Here is a 19,006-nt window from a genome sequence, read left to right as displayed (position 1 = left end):
TCACATGCATGTGCACGCGCGCACACACACACACACGCACACACACACACACACACACACACACACACACTGACAATTTCATCTCAGCAACTCATTTCCCTTATAGGCCATTTTCAATTTAGCTCCTTCTTTCTGTTTGGCTATCTGCCGATCAATATATTTTAAAAGACAAACACATAACAATATCTTTGAAAACTAAAGATGTCCTGAAGATCTAAATACACACACACACCTTAGGGCACAATTATTAGCCCAGAGAGAAATTTCACTTTCTCAAATTTTCCCAAAAATCTCTCTCTTGAGTCTGACAGAGCAAAGGTCATGTTGACAGGAAACTGTGGTGCTCTCAGGTGTGGGTCCTTCAGTTGAGACATCTATTCAATGTCATCCAGGTATCTACCAACTCTAAGGTTTGCAACCAATTCCAAAAAGAGTTTATCAGTGCCCTTATTTAAAGGGCATTTTAAAAAATCTCCATATATAGGTTATAACTGCACAGGAAATCAAGTAATAAAATTAAAAGTTATAGTTTGCTTTGAAACTATACGATAAATGCAATTTAGGAAGGCAGGTGAATTTATATATTTGCATGCTGTTTCTAAACTAATACCAACCTATGACCTCAGTTGTAAGTACCATAATTGCCGGTGGGGAAAAAAATGGTCACAGAAACAAATATGCCTTTTATGATTTAGAAGCACATAATATCTTATTCTAGAGCACTGCCAAGTAATGAGAAGTACTTAATAAAAAAAGTAATTAGAGCTATAGCCAACTGATACGTATCATACCATTTTTTTCCTTTGTGATTTAAAAACTTAGAGGTAAATTTCATCACTGCTCTATTAAATACTTATGGCATTAAAAACTTTTATAGTTACTAATTTTAAACTACTTAAAATGTCAAATGTTTTCAAGCTTCACTCACTTTCCCAATTATTACATTGGAATGACTCATTAACTGTAATATAAACAGACCCAATTTTACCTCCTGTTATGCTATGTCTCTGATTTTATTACCAGCGTACCACTTTTCCATGAACCATGACAAAAATCCATGGGGAGGGGAAAAAAACAAAACCAAAGCAAACACATACACTTCCTCTTCATTCCTCCTCACCAGTTTTCCTCAAGAGAACTGAAGGAATAATGAGAAGTTGAAATGCACTTTACATGTACATTCTTTACATTTCCATAACACTGTAGTTTCAGGTACCATGTACGTGAATACTTCAGCAAAAGGCATTTGGACAAAAACTTTACCCTCCAGAAATCAATTAGGAAACAAAAATATCTTTACTTGTGCAGGAGCATATCAGATTTGGTCTGTACCAAACGGACTCTGGAGCAGTCAGCATTGTGGAAGGATGAAATTCACAGTTTAAAAGAACAAGGAAAGCTGGTTGGAGAAGTCAAATAAAAAAATACATATATGCACACACACATACATGTGTACCTAATTGAGGCGCACAGGTGGATAGCTAGCCTCAGAACCCATGGAAAAAATGTAAATGTTGCAACCTCAGACATCAGTTTCCCCCTAAAAAAGCAGTCAATGAGATAATCCAATGGTCAATGATACTTCTGTTATTTAGAAATGCAATTTACTGTCATTTAGAGTTATGGTTAAACTATTATTTCTCAAGAAATTTTTAAGTCTGTTTTTAAGAAAAAACCCTCAAAGCCTTCAAATTACAACACACATCTCCAGACTAAATTATTTCATTTAAGTGTATCTAGTTAAGTGAGGCTTTTCAATGAGTTCATTCTTTTAGAAGGACTTTCAGTGATAATCATAGGGTCTCCTAAAGCTCCCTAATTTTTGTCCTCACTTAGTTCAGGGCATTTATTTCTCTTTCTTAGATCTTTTCTTTTAAGTGACCTCAGCATTTTATCCTACAATTCAAGACCTGTTTTTAAAGCTTGGTTTGTTAAAGAGTATTTCTAAAAGTCCATAATTGAAAGAGCCCTTCAAACAATTATCCACATATTCTCTGAGAATTCACTCCACCATCACCACCACCACCAACACAGCTCATTTCACCTCACGAATGCAGCAAATTCTTGAAACATCTCCTATTCTACGCAAATATTCTGCCAGAGGTCTCCTGTTCCCTATCATACTCGTTGCCTTGAAAAACAGCACTAATTCTAGATAAACACTAAATAAGTAATGGAGGCCAAAATTTCTGAATCAATAAAAATTTTTAAAAAAATAAGCTAAGCAAGAATTGAAATACCAGCCCACTGAAAAAAATTAGATCAAAGCCTGCATTATTTAATATTTCACCAGAGATATTCACTACCAACCTAATTATGCATATCTGGGATGTATATAACAATGTTGGATAAGCTTTCATAACTCCTCCTACTGTTTTCAGGGGCTGGGTCGGTCTGTGAACTTTTAATCACCAAGGAGGAAAGGTGGAGATTTTAAAAGGAGAATGGAGGACTTAGGTAGACTGACTAGCTGGCAACCCAAAGGTCTTGGAATTCATTAGTTGATAATATTAAGGCCCTAATATTGATTTATCTGAGGTAAAAGTGACTCAAATTCTAAATATGGGATCAAATGGAGAAAAATGGATAATTATGGAGCAAGACTGATACTTTACTATGAAAAAATTCACAGCCATGTAATGATAGCATCACTGTCCCTCATCATTTCACAGCAGTCATGCACTCCACCAAAGTTCTTGGTGACACCCAGAGTAAGTCACACTGGAGTGAGCTCTGTAAGACTGTCCTTGGTTGTCTTTGATTTGGAAACTGGCCTTTGGGTGGTAAGACAGAACTCTTCATTAAAGCCGAGCCATTAAAAACAAAATTACGAAAAATAAAGTATTTTAACATATGGCTACTTACTTTGGAAAAAAATGTCACAATGGAATTAGAGGGAAAAGAATTTGTAAAATGTTAGGCTCCATCAAATTTTTAACTGAAAAAAAAACATTAAACAGGGTAATGTAAATAAAATGAGGCCAATGAGCAGTTCTTGGAAACTAAAAGTAAATACAACTCCAAATGGACAAGACATTTACATAAAAATTAATTATGTTGGCATGAGTAGGTGAAAGGCACCTGCTTAATTATTATGAATTCTCAGTGGGGAGTGCTTAAATGAAAATCTATTTTTTCATTTATTCTAGCAAGTTTGCCAATTTCAAAATTTGTAGGAAGCTGCTACTGTAAAAGTCATAGGGACAAGAACACTCTTCCAGTAACATCATCCCCCTCATACAATCAGTGATTCCAAGTGCAAGTTTCTGATTAGTATGGAATGGGATAATTTACACTCATGAAAGTATAAAATAACAACAGAATGTTCATTTAAAATATCTAAGATGCTGAAGCTTTACAAAGAGTTGCAAGTAATTCATACCTGTATGTTATTCAGAAATAACAGATTTCTGAATGAGAAAGTCTTGAAGAAGAAACACACGAGGAAGATACTAATCTGCAGGTCTCCTCTTTAATAGTTCCCGGTAATACTAGCATTACTTTCAGTACCATGATCCCACAAGTACATATTTCTGTGCTAAATAATTAAGATTGAATTTTATCATAGAACTATAATGTATATACTACCCATGTCTCACCATTATTTTGTATGTTACTTAAATTAAGTGTCAATGAACTTTATCTATAAAAGGCCAGATAGTAAAGAATATCATGTAGGTCTTTATAGAAAGAGAGGGACATCAATTTTAAGAACATTTTATTGATAAAATACAAAATGTAACAATAATTGAGTACAAATTTTTGCCATACGGGTCTAGTAATGAGAGGAATGGATGACTGAAATTGAAATTTCATGTAACTTTTTTGGACCACAAAGAACTCTGCTTTTAATTTTGTCCAAACATTTAAAAATATAAAAACCACCCTTAGCTCACAGGCTCTACAAAACAAGGCAGCGGGCCGGGCCGTATTTGGCCACTGGGCCATATCTCGCCAACCTCTGAGCTAAATATTATTATGTTATCTGACAACTGATATTATGCAATTCTATTAATTTGTTTTCACTGAAGAGGCAAATTAATTCCATCTTGATACCGAGATTGGGTCCCCTAAAGGAACTGTTTGTATCTGATACAAATTCTGCAATTAAGTTCAGGAGACAATGATGTTTATCACTTAGAGTAAGCACTATGTTTCATGTGGAAGTCCTACTTTTGATCCCATGTTAGCTGTGAGCTACGTTATCCCCGGAGGTGGAGGCTGCCCTTATTAGAAATTACTGGGGATGCCTACAATCAGAAGTAGGGAGAATGTACCAAGCTGGTGAAAACAAACTAGTATCGTTGCTAGAAAAGGAAGCCAAAGCGTATGCTCACTTCTATGTCCAAAGCTCAGCAATTTATGCATTGTGTCATGTAATTATATTTTATCAGTACTTCACTGTTATGGTCTGGTTATTTTTTTGCCATGGAAAGAAATTCTTGGGAGAAGGAGGAAAAAGAAGGAAGCTTTGAGAAAGAATCACAAGGTGGAGTTTGAACAATCTGGGAATCTGTCCAGTTGCATTCACACAGCATCCCAAAGCCCACAAAAGTGATCATCTGCTCAAGCAATTACCTTCACCTATTGCTGATTTCAACATATCCTTCCCAGGCTTCCCTTAGGGTAGGTATCAGATAAGCCTTTTTTTTCAATTAGATAAAAGAAAGAACTTAACTTCTAATTAAGTCATTCATAAGCTACTTGGTGAGCATTAAATATTTTCAAAGTAAGGCTGGGGAGGAGGTCAGAAAGCCTTCATCACATGATCTGCAAGAGTAAAAATAACAACAGGACGCTTACTTGCCTTAGTATATACACCCATTCCTTCTTTTGTGGTGAGTCAGCCTCTCCCCCCAAAACATCTTAGGGTTCAGCAAGAAACTATGAGTCCATAAGAACAATTATAAAAATAGAGGTCTTCCTTCTCAGTGCATGTCTCTTAGTAGCAAGTGAAGAAACCAACAGCCTGTGCAACGTATGAAAGAGCAAGCCCTTCCACCAGGATCCATCTCTAAACTTTCAAGAAAGGAACACCTCAATACAGTCGCAAATCTGTCTTGACCAGAACATAGAGGAAAGACCTGGGGCTGATTCACTGCTTTTGAAGCGTCAAGTAGGGCGCTAGTAGGCAAAGAATGTGGTCCATTCAACCTATTTCATCTTTAGACAAGTGAGAGGAGTAAGCGGAGCCACCAAATATGTGTGAACACACGGGGCCGGTGGTTTTTTTACAGATTTGTACACATATATACACGTGCACATACACATAGACATACATACATGTATATTTGTGTGTGTCTGCACAGAACCCTTCTGATGTAAAGTCACCCTGTTGATAACTAGACCATCTAACATTCAAATTAAAGGGCATCTAATCCCTGAGCTGTGCCTGGTTTACAGAGTGCTGTCCCATGAAAACTTACACATTGGCAGCCCTGGAAAGTTTTGGGCTGACTCGGTGAATAACAGATTTGCTCCTGGTGAATCAGCTGTAAATAAAGGGAGAAGGTCTTTGTATTCACCTGGGGGACCGACCTTTAATTTTCTTTATTTATATTCAGTTCTCCCCGACTTTAATACTGGTATCCAAGATTGATTCATGTTTTAACACAAAGTCTTGTCCAGAAGAATTACTGGAGTTATTTTAACACTTTAAAAATGTTTATGCTGGTTGATGGTCACTTGTCCATACACTGAGCCCCAACCTTGCTGGGAAACATATACACTTGTTCTTCTAAACAAGACAAAAGATACTAAGCTCCTATGTAGTAAGTAGACCTTGCTTCCTTACCAAAACAAAAAAAAAAAAAAAAACAAAAAAAAACCCCAAAAACAAAAACAAAAACCAAAAAAACCCAAAAACAAACACACAAAAAAACCTAACTATTAAAGAATAAAATAAAAATTAGGCAATGAATTTTTCTCTTATATATATTGCTGCAAATCATACCACCTAGGTGACATTAACAAGAAATTAGTAGATGCAATGTTAATTATATGAGGGCACTTACTGCATTTTTGACACTTTAAGGACTGTCAACTCAATATACATGGTAAGCAAGAACTCCAACTTTAATATTTAAAGAATTCCTAATAATTTAAAATTCTATAGGTTCTTTAGGTTTTTCAAATACTTAGAAGAGCATTAAACCCCTTCGTGAACAAACAAAAGCTGAGAAAATACAGAACCGGAGTTGGAATTTTAAGCGTCAGCCGGAGGCTCAGCCAAAGCTAAGCACCCCTGAATTTCCTGCTCTCCTCAAGTCTCAGCAGCTCCTCTGAGATGTATTCAGTAAACACACTAAAGATGCGTTACAAAAAGAAAGCTATTTCATGTCGATGTGCCTTGTATTGGATTTCAAGAAAACAAACATAGACAACCATCAATAAAACAAGTATCAATCACACTCACACATTATAAACCCAAATGCAGGCAGTGTCTTGGAAAGACATGACTGTGTCTAGGCCAGACTTCCAGCTCTGCTTTTCTGAAGGGAAGGAGGCTTCAAGTGATGTGCTTCACATTGTAAGAGTGACCTCTAGTGCCTTCCTTTTTTGTTGAACTTCTGTAGTTGGACCATGAATTACTTCTGCCTTCTCTGCAAAACTTTGTGTGCAGGGGTCTGCGTGTCTGTCGTGTTACCGTTTGTCTACTACAACGCTTGTCAAATGCTACCATGACAGCATTCGAAGACTGTGACTAGGTGAAAACATGCAAATTTTCTGGTCTCATGGAATTCTTATACAACCAAATTAAAACTGAATCTGAAACACGGGACAGCCATCTGAGGGATGTTCTCCTCTTGCAGAGTGATAGATACACCATACCATTAAATGAGCTAATACTGCACGGAAACCTGACATCACAGTAGCCACACAGTGTAAAGGGACATTTGGCCTGTGCCAGGTGGGCCATTTATTATGTTTTCCCCACATCAAAGTGCTTCAGTGTCCTCAAGGGATGTGCCATAGCAAATGCCTGATTACTGGCTTGGTCGTATCCCCTGAACGTAACCCTGGTTATACAGCAGCAGCATAAATTCCTGAACAGGCCTCACAGCCCTTTCTGGAAAAGCAATTGAGCTTTTCTTTTTAAATCAGAGAAAGAGATAAAAAGTTGAACTTGCAGAGCTTACTTATCATTCATGGAGGATATAGAAATTCTCCCATTTAGAGATTTAGGCCAAATATAACTTTTAAAACTTTTTCTATCTCCAATAAAAAGTGGATGAAGGGACTTCGGCCAAATTATTTCAGATGATACTTAAACAAGAAATAAAGTCTTAATATATCTTCCCTGAATCAAATAACTTAGAATATTCAATCACAAATGTATAAAGTTAAAAATAATACTTTTAAGAATTAATACTTCTGACAAATCACCTGAATGTTTTTCCTTTAAGCAAACTGTAGGAATCAAGCCCCCTCTTTCAAGAGTACTCAAATCTCATTCTATACGGAGTGAGGGCACAATTCTTAATACTGAGGTTCACCTCCACCAATTTTGCTCCTGAATTCTGCAGTGCATTTCAGTTATCAGCCTGGCATCATTTTAAAGATGCAGTCTGCCAATGCAAACTTCAGAAACCTAAGCTAATGCAGCATAATGTGAAGTCTGCCAGTTGTTTTCCTGTTAGACATAATTCCAATAAAATTCAGTAATCCTTAAAAAGGAAGAAATGAAGACATTCACAGGCGATTCCCTGGTTAAGATGCTAATTTAATGTTTTACTAGAACTTGAGCTTTATTCAATGAATATTCAAAGATGAGAGGATAAGAGTCTGCTCCTGGACAAAAAAAAAAGAAATGACACTTTGCATATTTTGACCAGACCAGGAAGAAAGACATGTGTAAAGCAAGTCACATTCGCAGGATTTTTAAGTGAGGCTTCATTTATAGCAATATGCTTTGCAGCAATTCCAGTTGCAAAAAATAATCATAAAAACAACAGAATTAAAGTTTCGCAGACAGTCCCCCCCCACCACCACCACTGCAAGTTTTAAATCATTTGCTGTATACTTACAGGAATTCCCAGCTATAACCCTGTTCCAATTTTGAGTAGATAACAGAAGTAGCGTCTTGAGGACAGCTCCGGCGACAGACCCCATGTTCACATTTACTGGGCTCCCCCAAAAGATCGTGAGTGGCTCTCCGCGCCGTCTGGGTCTTCAGCACCTCTGGGTCTCTCAGTGGCTCTCCCTCCTTTCTCTCTCTCACTCTCTCTCTCTCTCTCTCTGTCTCATACACACACACACACACACAGACACACACGCTCCCCACACAGGCACATACACGCTCCCCCCACACAGCCCTGGCTCCTCACTGAAATGCACCCAGCATCTTTCCGAACAAGCGTCCACACCGACCAGGCCACGCCCACTCCTCGCCGGCGGTCCCCGACCGTGGCCGCGGTCCCTCCTCCAAATTCACAGCGGCGCTCAGAACCCACCGCGCGCCGAGCCGCTGATGGAAGCTGCACCTGCAGACGAGGCCTGCTGCTCCGAGGCCTCCTCGGGGCTCCCTCCCCGCCCCGCTATTCTCCAACAGTCCTTAACCCTTTCTCCCCTCCGGACGTGTGGGTGGGGGAAGGGGCGAGAAGGCGAAGCCTCCCGATTTTCTGGAGGTCTTGCCTTTAGCGGAGCCAGTCAACACACCGAGCACATTCGTAAATATCCGGGAGGGCATCCAGGTAAAACTGCATTATGTTTCAAAACAAAAGCATAAAAGAAGACAGAAATAACTAAGCAGTATTGGTAAATTGTAGCTAAAACTGTGCTCGGGGAAAATACTTGCTGCTGTTTTTCTCTGTTTATATAAAACTATCCTCCTCAGCTATGGTGCCAGGATTTTATTATGGAAATTCCTCACAAGGAAACAGACATTCCTGTTTGGCAGATATTTAGAATCATCTGGTAATAGTCTGCGAGAAATTAACATTTCTTATTTTAGTGCATCAGGAGGACAAATCCACAAACTGAGCGCTTTGGATGGATTTATTTTGATGAACGCATCGTGCTGTGAATAGACAGCTGCAGCCTACAAATTCTTTAATAACAATTCCCCAAAGGCCTGAAGTGAAAAATGCTGGGATACTAAAGAAGGGAACCCCCCCTACACACACCCACAGGCACACACACACACCCACATCCCCCCCCCCACACACACACACACACACACACACACACCCCAAGCCTAAACAATGTAAAGATGTAATTCAAATGCTCTAAAGGAGGGAGGAATAAACTTGAATTCAGAAGACCATCAGCCACAGAAAAATTACTCTTCTAATGGCTGATCCATGAATACTGCCATTTCTTGAGTAGAATATTAAAATATTTAAATAGTGGAGTTAATATCACACAATGATAAGTACATCACACGGTGTCAGAGAGGATAAATAATCTCTTTAAAAGAAATGTGAAGATATTTAACTGATAATGTGCTCGATTTTATAAGAATAGGAATCCAAGAGTTGCCAAGCATCTCTGGGTAATTACACATTAGAAAAAATAAGCCTATAGCAGCAGCACCCTTGCTATGGAATGAGTGAAAGAAGGAGAAAAATGACCGAAGCATCCTCCTGTCTAGCTGTAAGAGCTAAACAAACAAGTTTAGCTCTTGCCTACAAACAAAGCAGAACAGATATTTTTACTTTTCCTATTTTACAGATGAAAAAACAAGAACAGAGAATTTAAATAATTTGAACAGGTCGGAGAGTTAGTTAAGTAAAGCACTGAACACTGCACTTTGTTTTTCTGACTCCAATTTTAATGCTCTCAGCCTGGGACTTATTGCTTCTCACATCACAGCACACCTCCTCCTTGACCAGTCAGTGGTGGCTAAAACCCGAAGCCTTAGGAAAAAACAGCAGGGAAAAGAAAGGTCATTGCTTGAGTGTTTACTTGTATTCCTAGGCCTACATCCCTGATTTTGTTATTTTCCAATATAATATATTAAGCAAAAGCAGATATAAATGGACAATTTCTGTTAGGTAATTACTGAAGGGGATTAAATTTTATTGAACACATACTATATGCCATTTGTTACCTAATTAAATAATTATAGCAATCATTGAGGGAAATATCATTATGTCTAGATAACAAAGAGACTAAACCTCAGGGAAATTGCAAGTAGTATGTCCACAGTTGTCACAGTGCCTACGAGAGAAGGCTGGGGGTGGCATTCTGCTCAGCAAAGCTCTAAAATCATTACTTTCAGTGACCCCACACTGAGGAACAGGTTCTTGGGCTCTCCAGAAGACAGACGGTGTCTTCCTATTAAAACTTTATATTTAGTTGTTCCCATAAAACAAATTAGAGAATACATTTTAAAAGGATCAGTACACATAAATGAAAAATACTTGAGCCCTTTATGCCAATAATTTCTTTCAGACAAAGTATAAATTATCATAGCAGCCATTATGATGGATTTTTCCATATCAGTGGGCTATGGCTATAGAATGAGGTGGAGGCTGGCACTGGAGAGAAGCTCAGAGCATTTCAAGCCTCCGCAACACCTGTCCCCGTATGATGACCACACAGGGGAGACATGGCCTGGATAATGTGAAGCAAGGGAGAGAAGGTAGACTTTGCAAAGAGAGGGGCCTAGATATGAATTCAGCTTTCATTATGGTTCTAATTAAGTAACTCCATTACTTTGGTCTTTGATTTTTTTTCTTAACAATACAAGGGAATAATGACTAAACAGCCATTGTGATAGAATTTGTGACAACCTCCTACTAAGTACCTAGCACTGACTGAGTCATCATTTAAATACTGGCCTTTCATATCTGCATTCTGACCATACAGAGGAGTGGTTTGAGCAGGCAATGCTGGAGTCTGGCAGCCCAGGTTCAATGTCGGCCCCAGCTATACCACCGACCAGCACATGCTCTTGGGCAAGCTATGTATCACCTCTGCTTCTGTTTCCTCATCTGCGCACCAAGAATAAGTAAAGTATCAACCTCATGGCCAAGACAATGCCATAAAGTGAAAGCCCCTAGGAGTTACACAACCATCATTGTTCTTGTCCTCACTTGGCACAGATGAGAAATTCGATGAGCACAGGAATTCGACTTACCAAAGGGACATGACCCATTAGTAGCAGGCAAGGGTTGGTCACCAAGACCCACTCACCTGTGTTTCTTTTCTACATCCCCACCAGATGGTGCTTAGTGTCAGGGGAAAAAAAGAAAAAAGAGTCTGAATGGGGAAAATCAGGAAAGCACAGAGCCCTAATTTTGCACATTACTGTACTGCTGATTCAGATGCCACGAATCACTTCTCCCCGTGGATGCATTTGTGGTACAACTTGCCAGAGAACTGTATGTCCCACCACAGTGTACCAGGAGGCTCCTAGACTGTCCACTAGATTGGAAAAAGACCTTCAGGCCATAGTGGAACAAAGTCACATCAAAAGACTAGAAAGAGATCAAGATGCTCTCCTTTGTTTGCTTTATTCAAGTAACAACTGTTTTACCTGGGGCCTGAATCTCCTAACTGGTTTCTGGAATTTCAAGGTGGGCTTCTTATTCTTTAATTTTGCTGATGTCACTATTCAAAATAGATGTTTTTAAACTAAAATATACTTCAGGGACAATACTGTGGTCTATAACAAATATATATTTGGTCATCCAAATGACCAAAATAGATTTCTTATTATATTTGGTTTTCTTCTGCTGTTCCTGGCTCACAGCTCCCCAAACCCTTGGAATTTCCTCTGATAAAGGGTGATAAAGGTGCCTTTGTTAGGTTAATAAGGTGACCTTTGGAAAACCCTTAGGTAACTTAAGGGCTGGGACTGGTTGCCTCAGCCTTGGAACTTTCAGTCCCTCCTTGCCTCCCCATTTCTGAGGAGGACAGGGAGGCTTGAGACGGAGTTCTATTGCCAGCAGCCAATGATGCAATTAATCATACCCATGTAATTGGGTTCAGAGAGCTTCCAGGTTGGTGAACATGTTGAGATTCAAGGACAATGATATGACTGGAGAGGGCAAGGAAGCTTCTCACCCTTTCCCCCATACCTTACTCTATGACCTCTTAAACCTGGTGTTCTGGAGTAATATCTTTTTATAATAAACCCACAATCTAACAAGTAAAATATTTCTCTGAGTTACGGGGTGCCTGGGTGGCTCAGTCGGTTAAGTGTCCGACTTCAGCTCAGGTCATGATCTCACAGTTCATGAGTTGGACCCCTGTGTCGGGCTCTGTGCTGACAGCTCAGAGCCTGGAGCCTGCTTCAGATTCTGTGTGTGTCTCTCTCTCTACCCTTCCTTCACTCACGCTTTCTCTCTCCCTCTCTCTCAAAAATAAATAAACATTAAAAAAATTAAAAAAAAATTTGTCTGAGTTGTGTGAACCACTCTAGCAAAATAATCAAACCCAAGGAGGGGGGAGGGGGAACCTCTGATTTACATATAGCCGGTTGGTCAGAAGTACAGGAAAAGTAGGGGAGGGAGGGCAGTCTTGTAACCGAGCCCTTAACCTGATAATCTGATGTGATCTCCAGGTTGATGGTGTCAGAACTGAATTGCATTTTTGGACACCCTGCTGGTGTCCTGAGAATTGCCTGCTGGTGTGGGGAACTGAGGAATCACCACCCCCCACTCACTGAAATTCATCTCAGATCAGCTATTTATGAGACAATAAAATTTTTGCCAAAAGCCCCTTCCCAAAAATATTTATATTGAATATAAACAATGTTTTCTATGCTATAACCAGTAAATATACAAAAATATTCACCGTTGTCATTGTAGGGACTGAACCTTTAGTTAATATTTTATTAATGGTATTTACTTTTATTTTGTATTGCATTTTCAGTAAAGGGATTTAACATTCTGAAACATAAACACACTTTTCCTAAGCGACTTTTTATTGCCCTAAGTGCTACTGTTTTATTTTCTCTTTTAATCAGTATGTTAGAAATCGTGTAAGTGATGACTTTGATAATAAGACACATATTGAGTTTTGCAACTTTGCAAACAGGGAAAGCTCTAGCAGAGCACTCTTTCTATTAACATCTCACCTGACACAACCCTTCCATAATAAAGGTTTAATTGGCAAATACAGATAAAAATTATAGGCAACACTGGCTGTTCTCTTCAGAAAAAATAGTAATAAGGAAAAACATGCACATTTTTTATGTGGTACTGCAACTTCCCTATTTTTTTTTCCTTAATATTATTAAAGAAAATGTGTAACTCTTGCCTACCTGAATTATATGACATACATATTACATATCGTGTGTGTATAAATATGTATAATATGCATACATTTATTATCATAGCATCTATTACATGCACATATATATATAGTTTGCATGACTCAACAATATTTGATTACATATAATTTAGTTTTTAATAGAAAGTAAGATTTTTAGACAGTCTGATTAAAATATTATGTATTATACAGTGAGTGTTGGTTCTTTCATGACTTGAAATGTTCCCTTTTTAAAATAAATATTTTAAGATATTTTAAATAGTTAATAGTTATGAAATATTTTAATAAATTTTAATATAAAAATAGTTTTAGACTTACAGAAAAATTACAAAGACAGTACAGAAAGTACCCATTTACCCTCCATACCCAGTTTCCCCTATTTTTAGCATCTTACATTAGTTTGGTTCATTCATTATAATTAATGAACCAATATTGGCATATTATCGTTAACTAAAAATCCCTATCTTATTAAGATATTTTTCATTTTTACCTAATGTTCTTTCTTTGTTCTTGGGTCCCTTCCAGAATACCACACTATATTTAATATCTATGCCTCCTTAGGATCCTTTTGGCTGTAACAAGTACTCAGACTTAGCTTATTTTTTTAACAGTTTTGAAAATATTGGTTAGCTATTTTTTATAACGGCCCTCTAATGGGTTTGTCTGTTGTTTTTTTCATGATTAAACTAGAAATGAAGTTTCTGAGGGGAGGACTAGAGAGGTAAAGTGCCATTCTGATCAGATCATACCAGAGTATGTACCATTAACGTGATTTATCATTGAGGATGTTGACCTTGATCACTCGGAGCAGAAAGTGTCAGATTTCCCCACTGTCAGATGACTCTTTTTTTTCATCCTTTTCTTCTTTCCTCTTTGGAAGGAAGGCATTATGTGCAACACACACTTAGGGGTGGGGAATTATACTCCACCGACTTGAGAGCAGAATATCTCTATAAACCGTTTGGAATTGTTCTGCATGAAAGATTCATCTATTCTCCCAATTTATTTATTTAATCAATCATATGGCTTATGGATACTTATGTTATATATTGGTCTCTAATCTAATACTACTCTACTTTGTTGCTCAAATTGTTCCATCTTTGGATGAAAAAGCTTCTATAAGTAGCCTTTTTGATCGGATCATGTGGGATTTTTTTTAACATACGTCCATTGTTTGTGTGTGTGTGCACGTGTGCGTGAGTGTGCACATTTCAGCACTTCCTTAGTTTCTGGCATCATTTTCTCTAAGGACTCTCTAAGCTCATTTTCTGTATTTCTTGCCACTGTCCTAGAATCAGCTATTTCTTTAAAGAGCATTGGTTCCTTTTACTAAAGGTTATTAGAAACCAAGCTCTGGGTCCTGAGTGTGCTTGTTGCTACTGGTATCCTTACTTCTAAGAGGTCCTCTCTGCTGAAAGAGCAAGAAAATAAATGTATATCCTAACCTGCATATATCCAGATATCTATAAATATCTCTGTGTCATTATTTATTTGTATCTATATTAAGCTAAATATGATTTCACAGTGATGTCTCCAATTTCAGTCTATTATCATGTGGAATATTCTAGCATCCTTCTCTTTCCTATCTGTAAACTACCATTCCAACAATGAGAAATTTGACTCCCATCCATCCTCATTTACTTAACTGTTCAATTTCAATTGGCTTTGGAGTATTAGCACAATATTTAACCTCTACTCCCATGTAAAACACCTTTATCAACTAAACTATAGTGATTAGGTACTATTCCTTCAGTCTTGCAGACTCTACTCACTTCCAAACTTACTTAGTTCAGAATCGTTTTTACTCCTCCCCTTAAATGAGGTTTTTCATACATTTCTAATACAGATAATTGTTTTGTCACATTTTGCATTCCATCCAGGTAATCCTACACTCTTTACATATTTTTTTTTAATTTGCACACAGTAAGGTTCTCTTCTGACAAACGCATAGGGTCATGCGCCCATAATCATAAATAAGACAATACAAAATGGTTTCTTGCCCTTAACAAAGGTCTCCTATGCTTCATCTACTTAACCCTCTCCTACTCTTCCTCCAATTCCATAAGTACCAATAGTTTTGCCTTTCCAAGAATGCCATATAACTGCAATCATACATTACGTAGACTTTTCAGTCTGGCTTCTTTCACTTAGCAATACACATTTAAGATTCAACCCATGATTTTCATGGCTTATTAGCTCCTTTCTTTCTATTGCTGAGTAATGTTCCATTGTACGCATATGCCACTTTTGTTCATCCTTTTACTGTTGAAGCACTTCTTGGTCGCTTCCAGTTTGAGGCAATTATTAATAAAGCTACTATCAACATTCACATGCAGTATCTTGTGTGGACAAAAGTTTTCAGCTCATTCGGATACATTTCTAAGAGTGTGACTGCTGGATCCTATGGTAAGATGATGCTTAACCTTTGAGCAAATTGCCAGTCATTCAAAGTGACTGTGCCATTTTGCATTCCTACCAGTGAGAATGAGAATTCCTGTTGCTCCACCTCCTTGCCAGCAATTTTATTGTCTGTTTTCTGGATTTTAGGCATTCTAATAAGAGTGTAGTTGTATTGTATTGTTGTGCTTATTTGCAATTCTCTAATGACAAAAGATCTTGAACATCTTTACGCATGCTTACTTGCCATGTGTATATCTTCTTTGGGGAGACACCTGTTCAGGTCTTTTGCCATTTTCTAATTGGATTTTCTTCTTACTGTTGAGTGTAAGAGCTTTGTATATTTTAAATATAATTCATTAATCAAATACATGTTTTACAAATATCTTCTTCCCATCTGTGGATCTTTCATGGATCTTGTTTTTGATATGGTATCTATAGGCTTTTCACCAAACTCAAGATCTACATTTTTGCCAAAATTTTCCCCTAGTTTTATATTTTTGCTTCTGACATGTAGATTTATAATCCCTATTGAGCCCATTTCTGTGGAAGTTGAAATGTTTGAAGACTACCTTGTTTCCATTGAATTGCCTTTGCTCCTTTTCAAAGTTAGTTGAATATATTTGTGTGGGCCTATTTCTGTGCTCTTTTATTCCATCATTCCGTGTATTCTTCCACCAATAGCATGCTGTCTCGATTACCATGGCTTTAACGTAAAGTTAAAGTTGGACAGTGTCAGTTTCTGACTTTGTTCTTATTTAGTATTGTGTTGGCTTTTCTAGGTCTTTTGTCTTTCTGTATAAACTTTAGAATCAGTTTGCCAATATCGCCAAGAGAGCCTCTCTGGAATTTATTTGGGATGTGTTACATCTGTAAAGCAACTTGGATAAACATGACCCCTGAATATTGAGTCTTCCAGTCCATGAATATGAGCACCATGGATCTACATTTTACCGTCTTCATCAACTTGGACAACTTTGGTCATTATTTCTTCTAATTTGTTTGCCTCTCTTTCTTCAGGGACTCCAATTACATGTATATTGGGCATCTCACAGATGCTCTTTTCATTTTCAATTTTTCTCTGTGTATTTTATTTTGAATACCTTACATTTCTATGTCTCTAGGTTCACTAGTCTCTTGTTCAGCCATATTTAACATGCTGTTTTATTCTGAGTATTTTTTATGTTAGGCACTAAAACTTTTTGCTCAAGAACTTCAATTTTCATCCTTTGTATTTCTTCCATGACACTACTTGACCTTTTGAACATATGGAATACAATTATATTAAGTATTTTAATGTCCTTAGCTGCTCACTCTAACATTTGTTAGATTATAATAATATTAGATTATTATTGATCACTTTCCTCATTATGGGTTGTGTTCTATGCTTCTTCACATACCTGTTAATCATTGATTGGATGCCAGATATTGTGTGAAATTAATTTTACTTTTTTAGTTACTGGATATTTTTGTATTCCTATAAAATTTCTTATTTATTCTGGGATGCAGCTAAGTTACTTAGAAATAACTTGATCCATTCAGGTCTTGCTTTCATGATTTTTAGGTGAATCTGGAGTAGTCCTTAGCCTAGCACTGATTATTCTCCACTACTGAGGCAAGACTTTCCTGAGTGGTCTATCCAGTGCCCTGTGAATTGTAAGTTTTCTTTGTCTTGCGGGTAGGCATAGACATTTTCCCACACTCCATGAAAATGCCAAAATTTCTTCCCTCCAATATTTTTGAATGTTTATTCTTGGTCTCTGATAATTTCTTCATACATATGTGCTAATTGACATTCTGCTGAATACTCCAAAAGAATCCTCCACAGATGTCCGAGGTTCCCCCTGTGCAACATTTTTCGCCTTGGTACTCTCCCCTGTGCATTCTAACTGCTTTGGTCTCAAACCCCAGCTCTACCTGCTCGACTCAGAGAATCCACCAGACTCTGTCTGGGCCTCTCCTCTCTGTAACCATTGCCTGGAAATATTCCACAGGCAACAAGCTGAGGCCACTGTAGAGTTCACTTTGTTTGACTCTCAGCTTTCGGAGATCACTGTCCTGTGTCTCCTGGTATCTAGTGTCTTAAGACCAATTATTTTATGTATTTTGTCTCTTTACTTTGGTTGTTTCAATTAAGAGGATAAACCTGATGCCTATTCCTCCACAATGGGTGGCAGGATAAATGATGGTATTACATAATTCTGTTACCCCTAAGACAAGCAAGCTATTTTATGAAGATTTCTTTCTAAATGGTGGCCCTGACCAAAAGTCAGTTCACTATCCAGGAGGAATTGAGAGATCAGAGAAGGAGAAACAGTGTTTTTTAAAAAAGCTCTTTTGTAAACAGTTTGCTTGAATGTGTCTTTAAGTACTGTGTGGATGATCTCATGTCTAATTGAATAAGTCATTATGCCAATATTCACTAACACGCAGCTTTCCTATTTGATAAATCATGATTTAGATGTCTTCTTTGATATAGAAAGCTTAGGATGACCCTTAACCAGGGTTAACTGTACACATAATAACAATAGGTACACAAAACTAGGGTGAGACTTCAGGAGCTAGAAAATAAATCCTTGATTCCATCAAACTGTTTTAAATATAGTCAGCATACAACAAAATACTCAATTTCTTAAACACATAGAACATTTTGCTTAAAATTCAAGTACTCTAAAAAAAAATATTGGTTTTGATCACCCTCATCTGAACTTCAGCACTTTTCGTAGAAACTGACCATGATTTAGGAACGGTCAAAGATCACCAGACTCCAGTGGGTTGGACAAAAAAGTAAAACAGAATAAAGGATAGAGAGCGATGGGGAATGGGGAGGATGAAGAAAAGGATAAGCAGTTGTCCAAGATCTGCCTCCTGTACAGTTTCGTCTTGGTGAAACCTTGTGACTACAGCATTCGGTTTTACTTCTCTGAAGGAAAAAAAGCTTATCCCAGTAGGAATGCATAACGCTAGAAAACGTCATGCTTAGATTTGTGATCTCTTTATAGCGAACTGATTTAAGCCTAAGGGAACACAGTTGCTGCAGAAAACAAAGAATTTGGTAGATAAGGACTTTGAAACTTTTCTTCTATCTACTAGCATTTATGTTTCAGAACTCTAGACTGCCTCATGGAACGTTTCCATTTCTCAGAATAATGAAGTGGAAACAATTTTGGCCTCAGGCAGGTCCAGGAAAATCAAATCCACCCACTACCTAGATCTTCAGATCCACAACACACAGCAAGCTTCATGCCTGGCAGCTGATGTGCCTTAAAGTGCCTTAAGGGAGCAATTCTCCAACTTGCAGGTAGAAAACTACTGTAATGGAAGACGGAGGGCACCTGGGGTTAATCTCCTACAAGTAAAACGGGTCCTTACTTTTGCAAACATGGTA

At 37.8% G+C, this 19,006-nt stretch overlaps 1 protein-coding gene across 3 annotated transcripts in view; it reads right to left on the bottom strand.

The window, feature by feature from the left end:
- CNTNAP4 (contactin associated protein family member 4) overlaps positions 1–8,698 on the bottom strand; it is a 251,964-nt gene extending 243,266 nt beyond the window's left edge. The window contains exon 1 of one of the 3 annotated variants that reach the window (XM_078439006.1): positions 8,028–8,698. In XM_078439006.1, the coding sequence (XP_078295132.1) occupies positions 8,028–8,112 (85 nt within the window). In that variant the 5' untranslated portion in view covers positions 8,113–8,698. The remainder of the gene's footprint in view (positions 1–8,027) is intronic. The other 2 variants (XM_060650097.2, XM_060650096.2) reach the window with 2 other exon arrangements.
- Positions 8,699–19,006: the final 10,308 nt, after the last annotated feature.

Source organism: Panthera onca, chromosome E2 (assembly GCF_046562875.1).
Source record: "Panthera onca isolate mPanOnc1 chromosome E2, mPanOnc1 haplotype 2, whole genome shotgun sequence".
Lineage (NCBI taxonomy): Eukaryota > Metazoa > Chordata > Mammalia > Carnivora > Felidae > Panthera > Panthera onca.
This window is presented reverse-complemented; position numbering and strand designations above follow the sequence as displayed.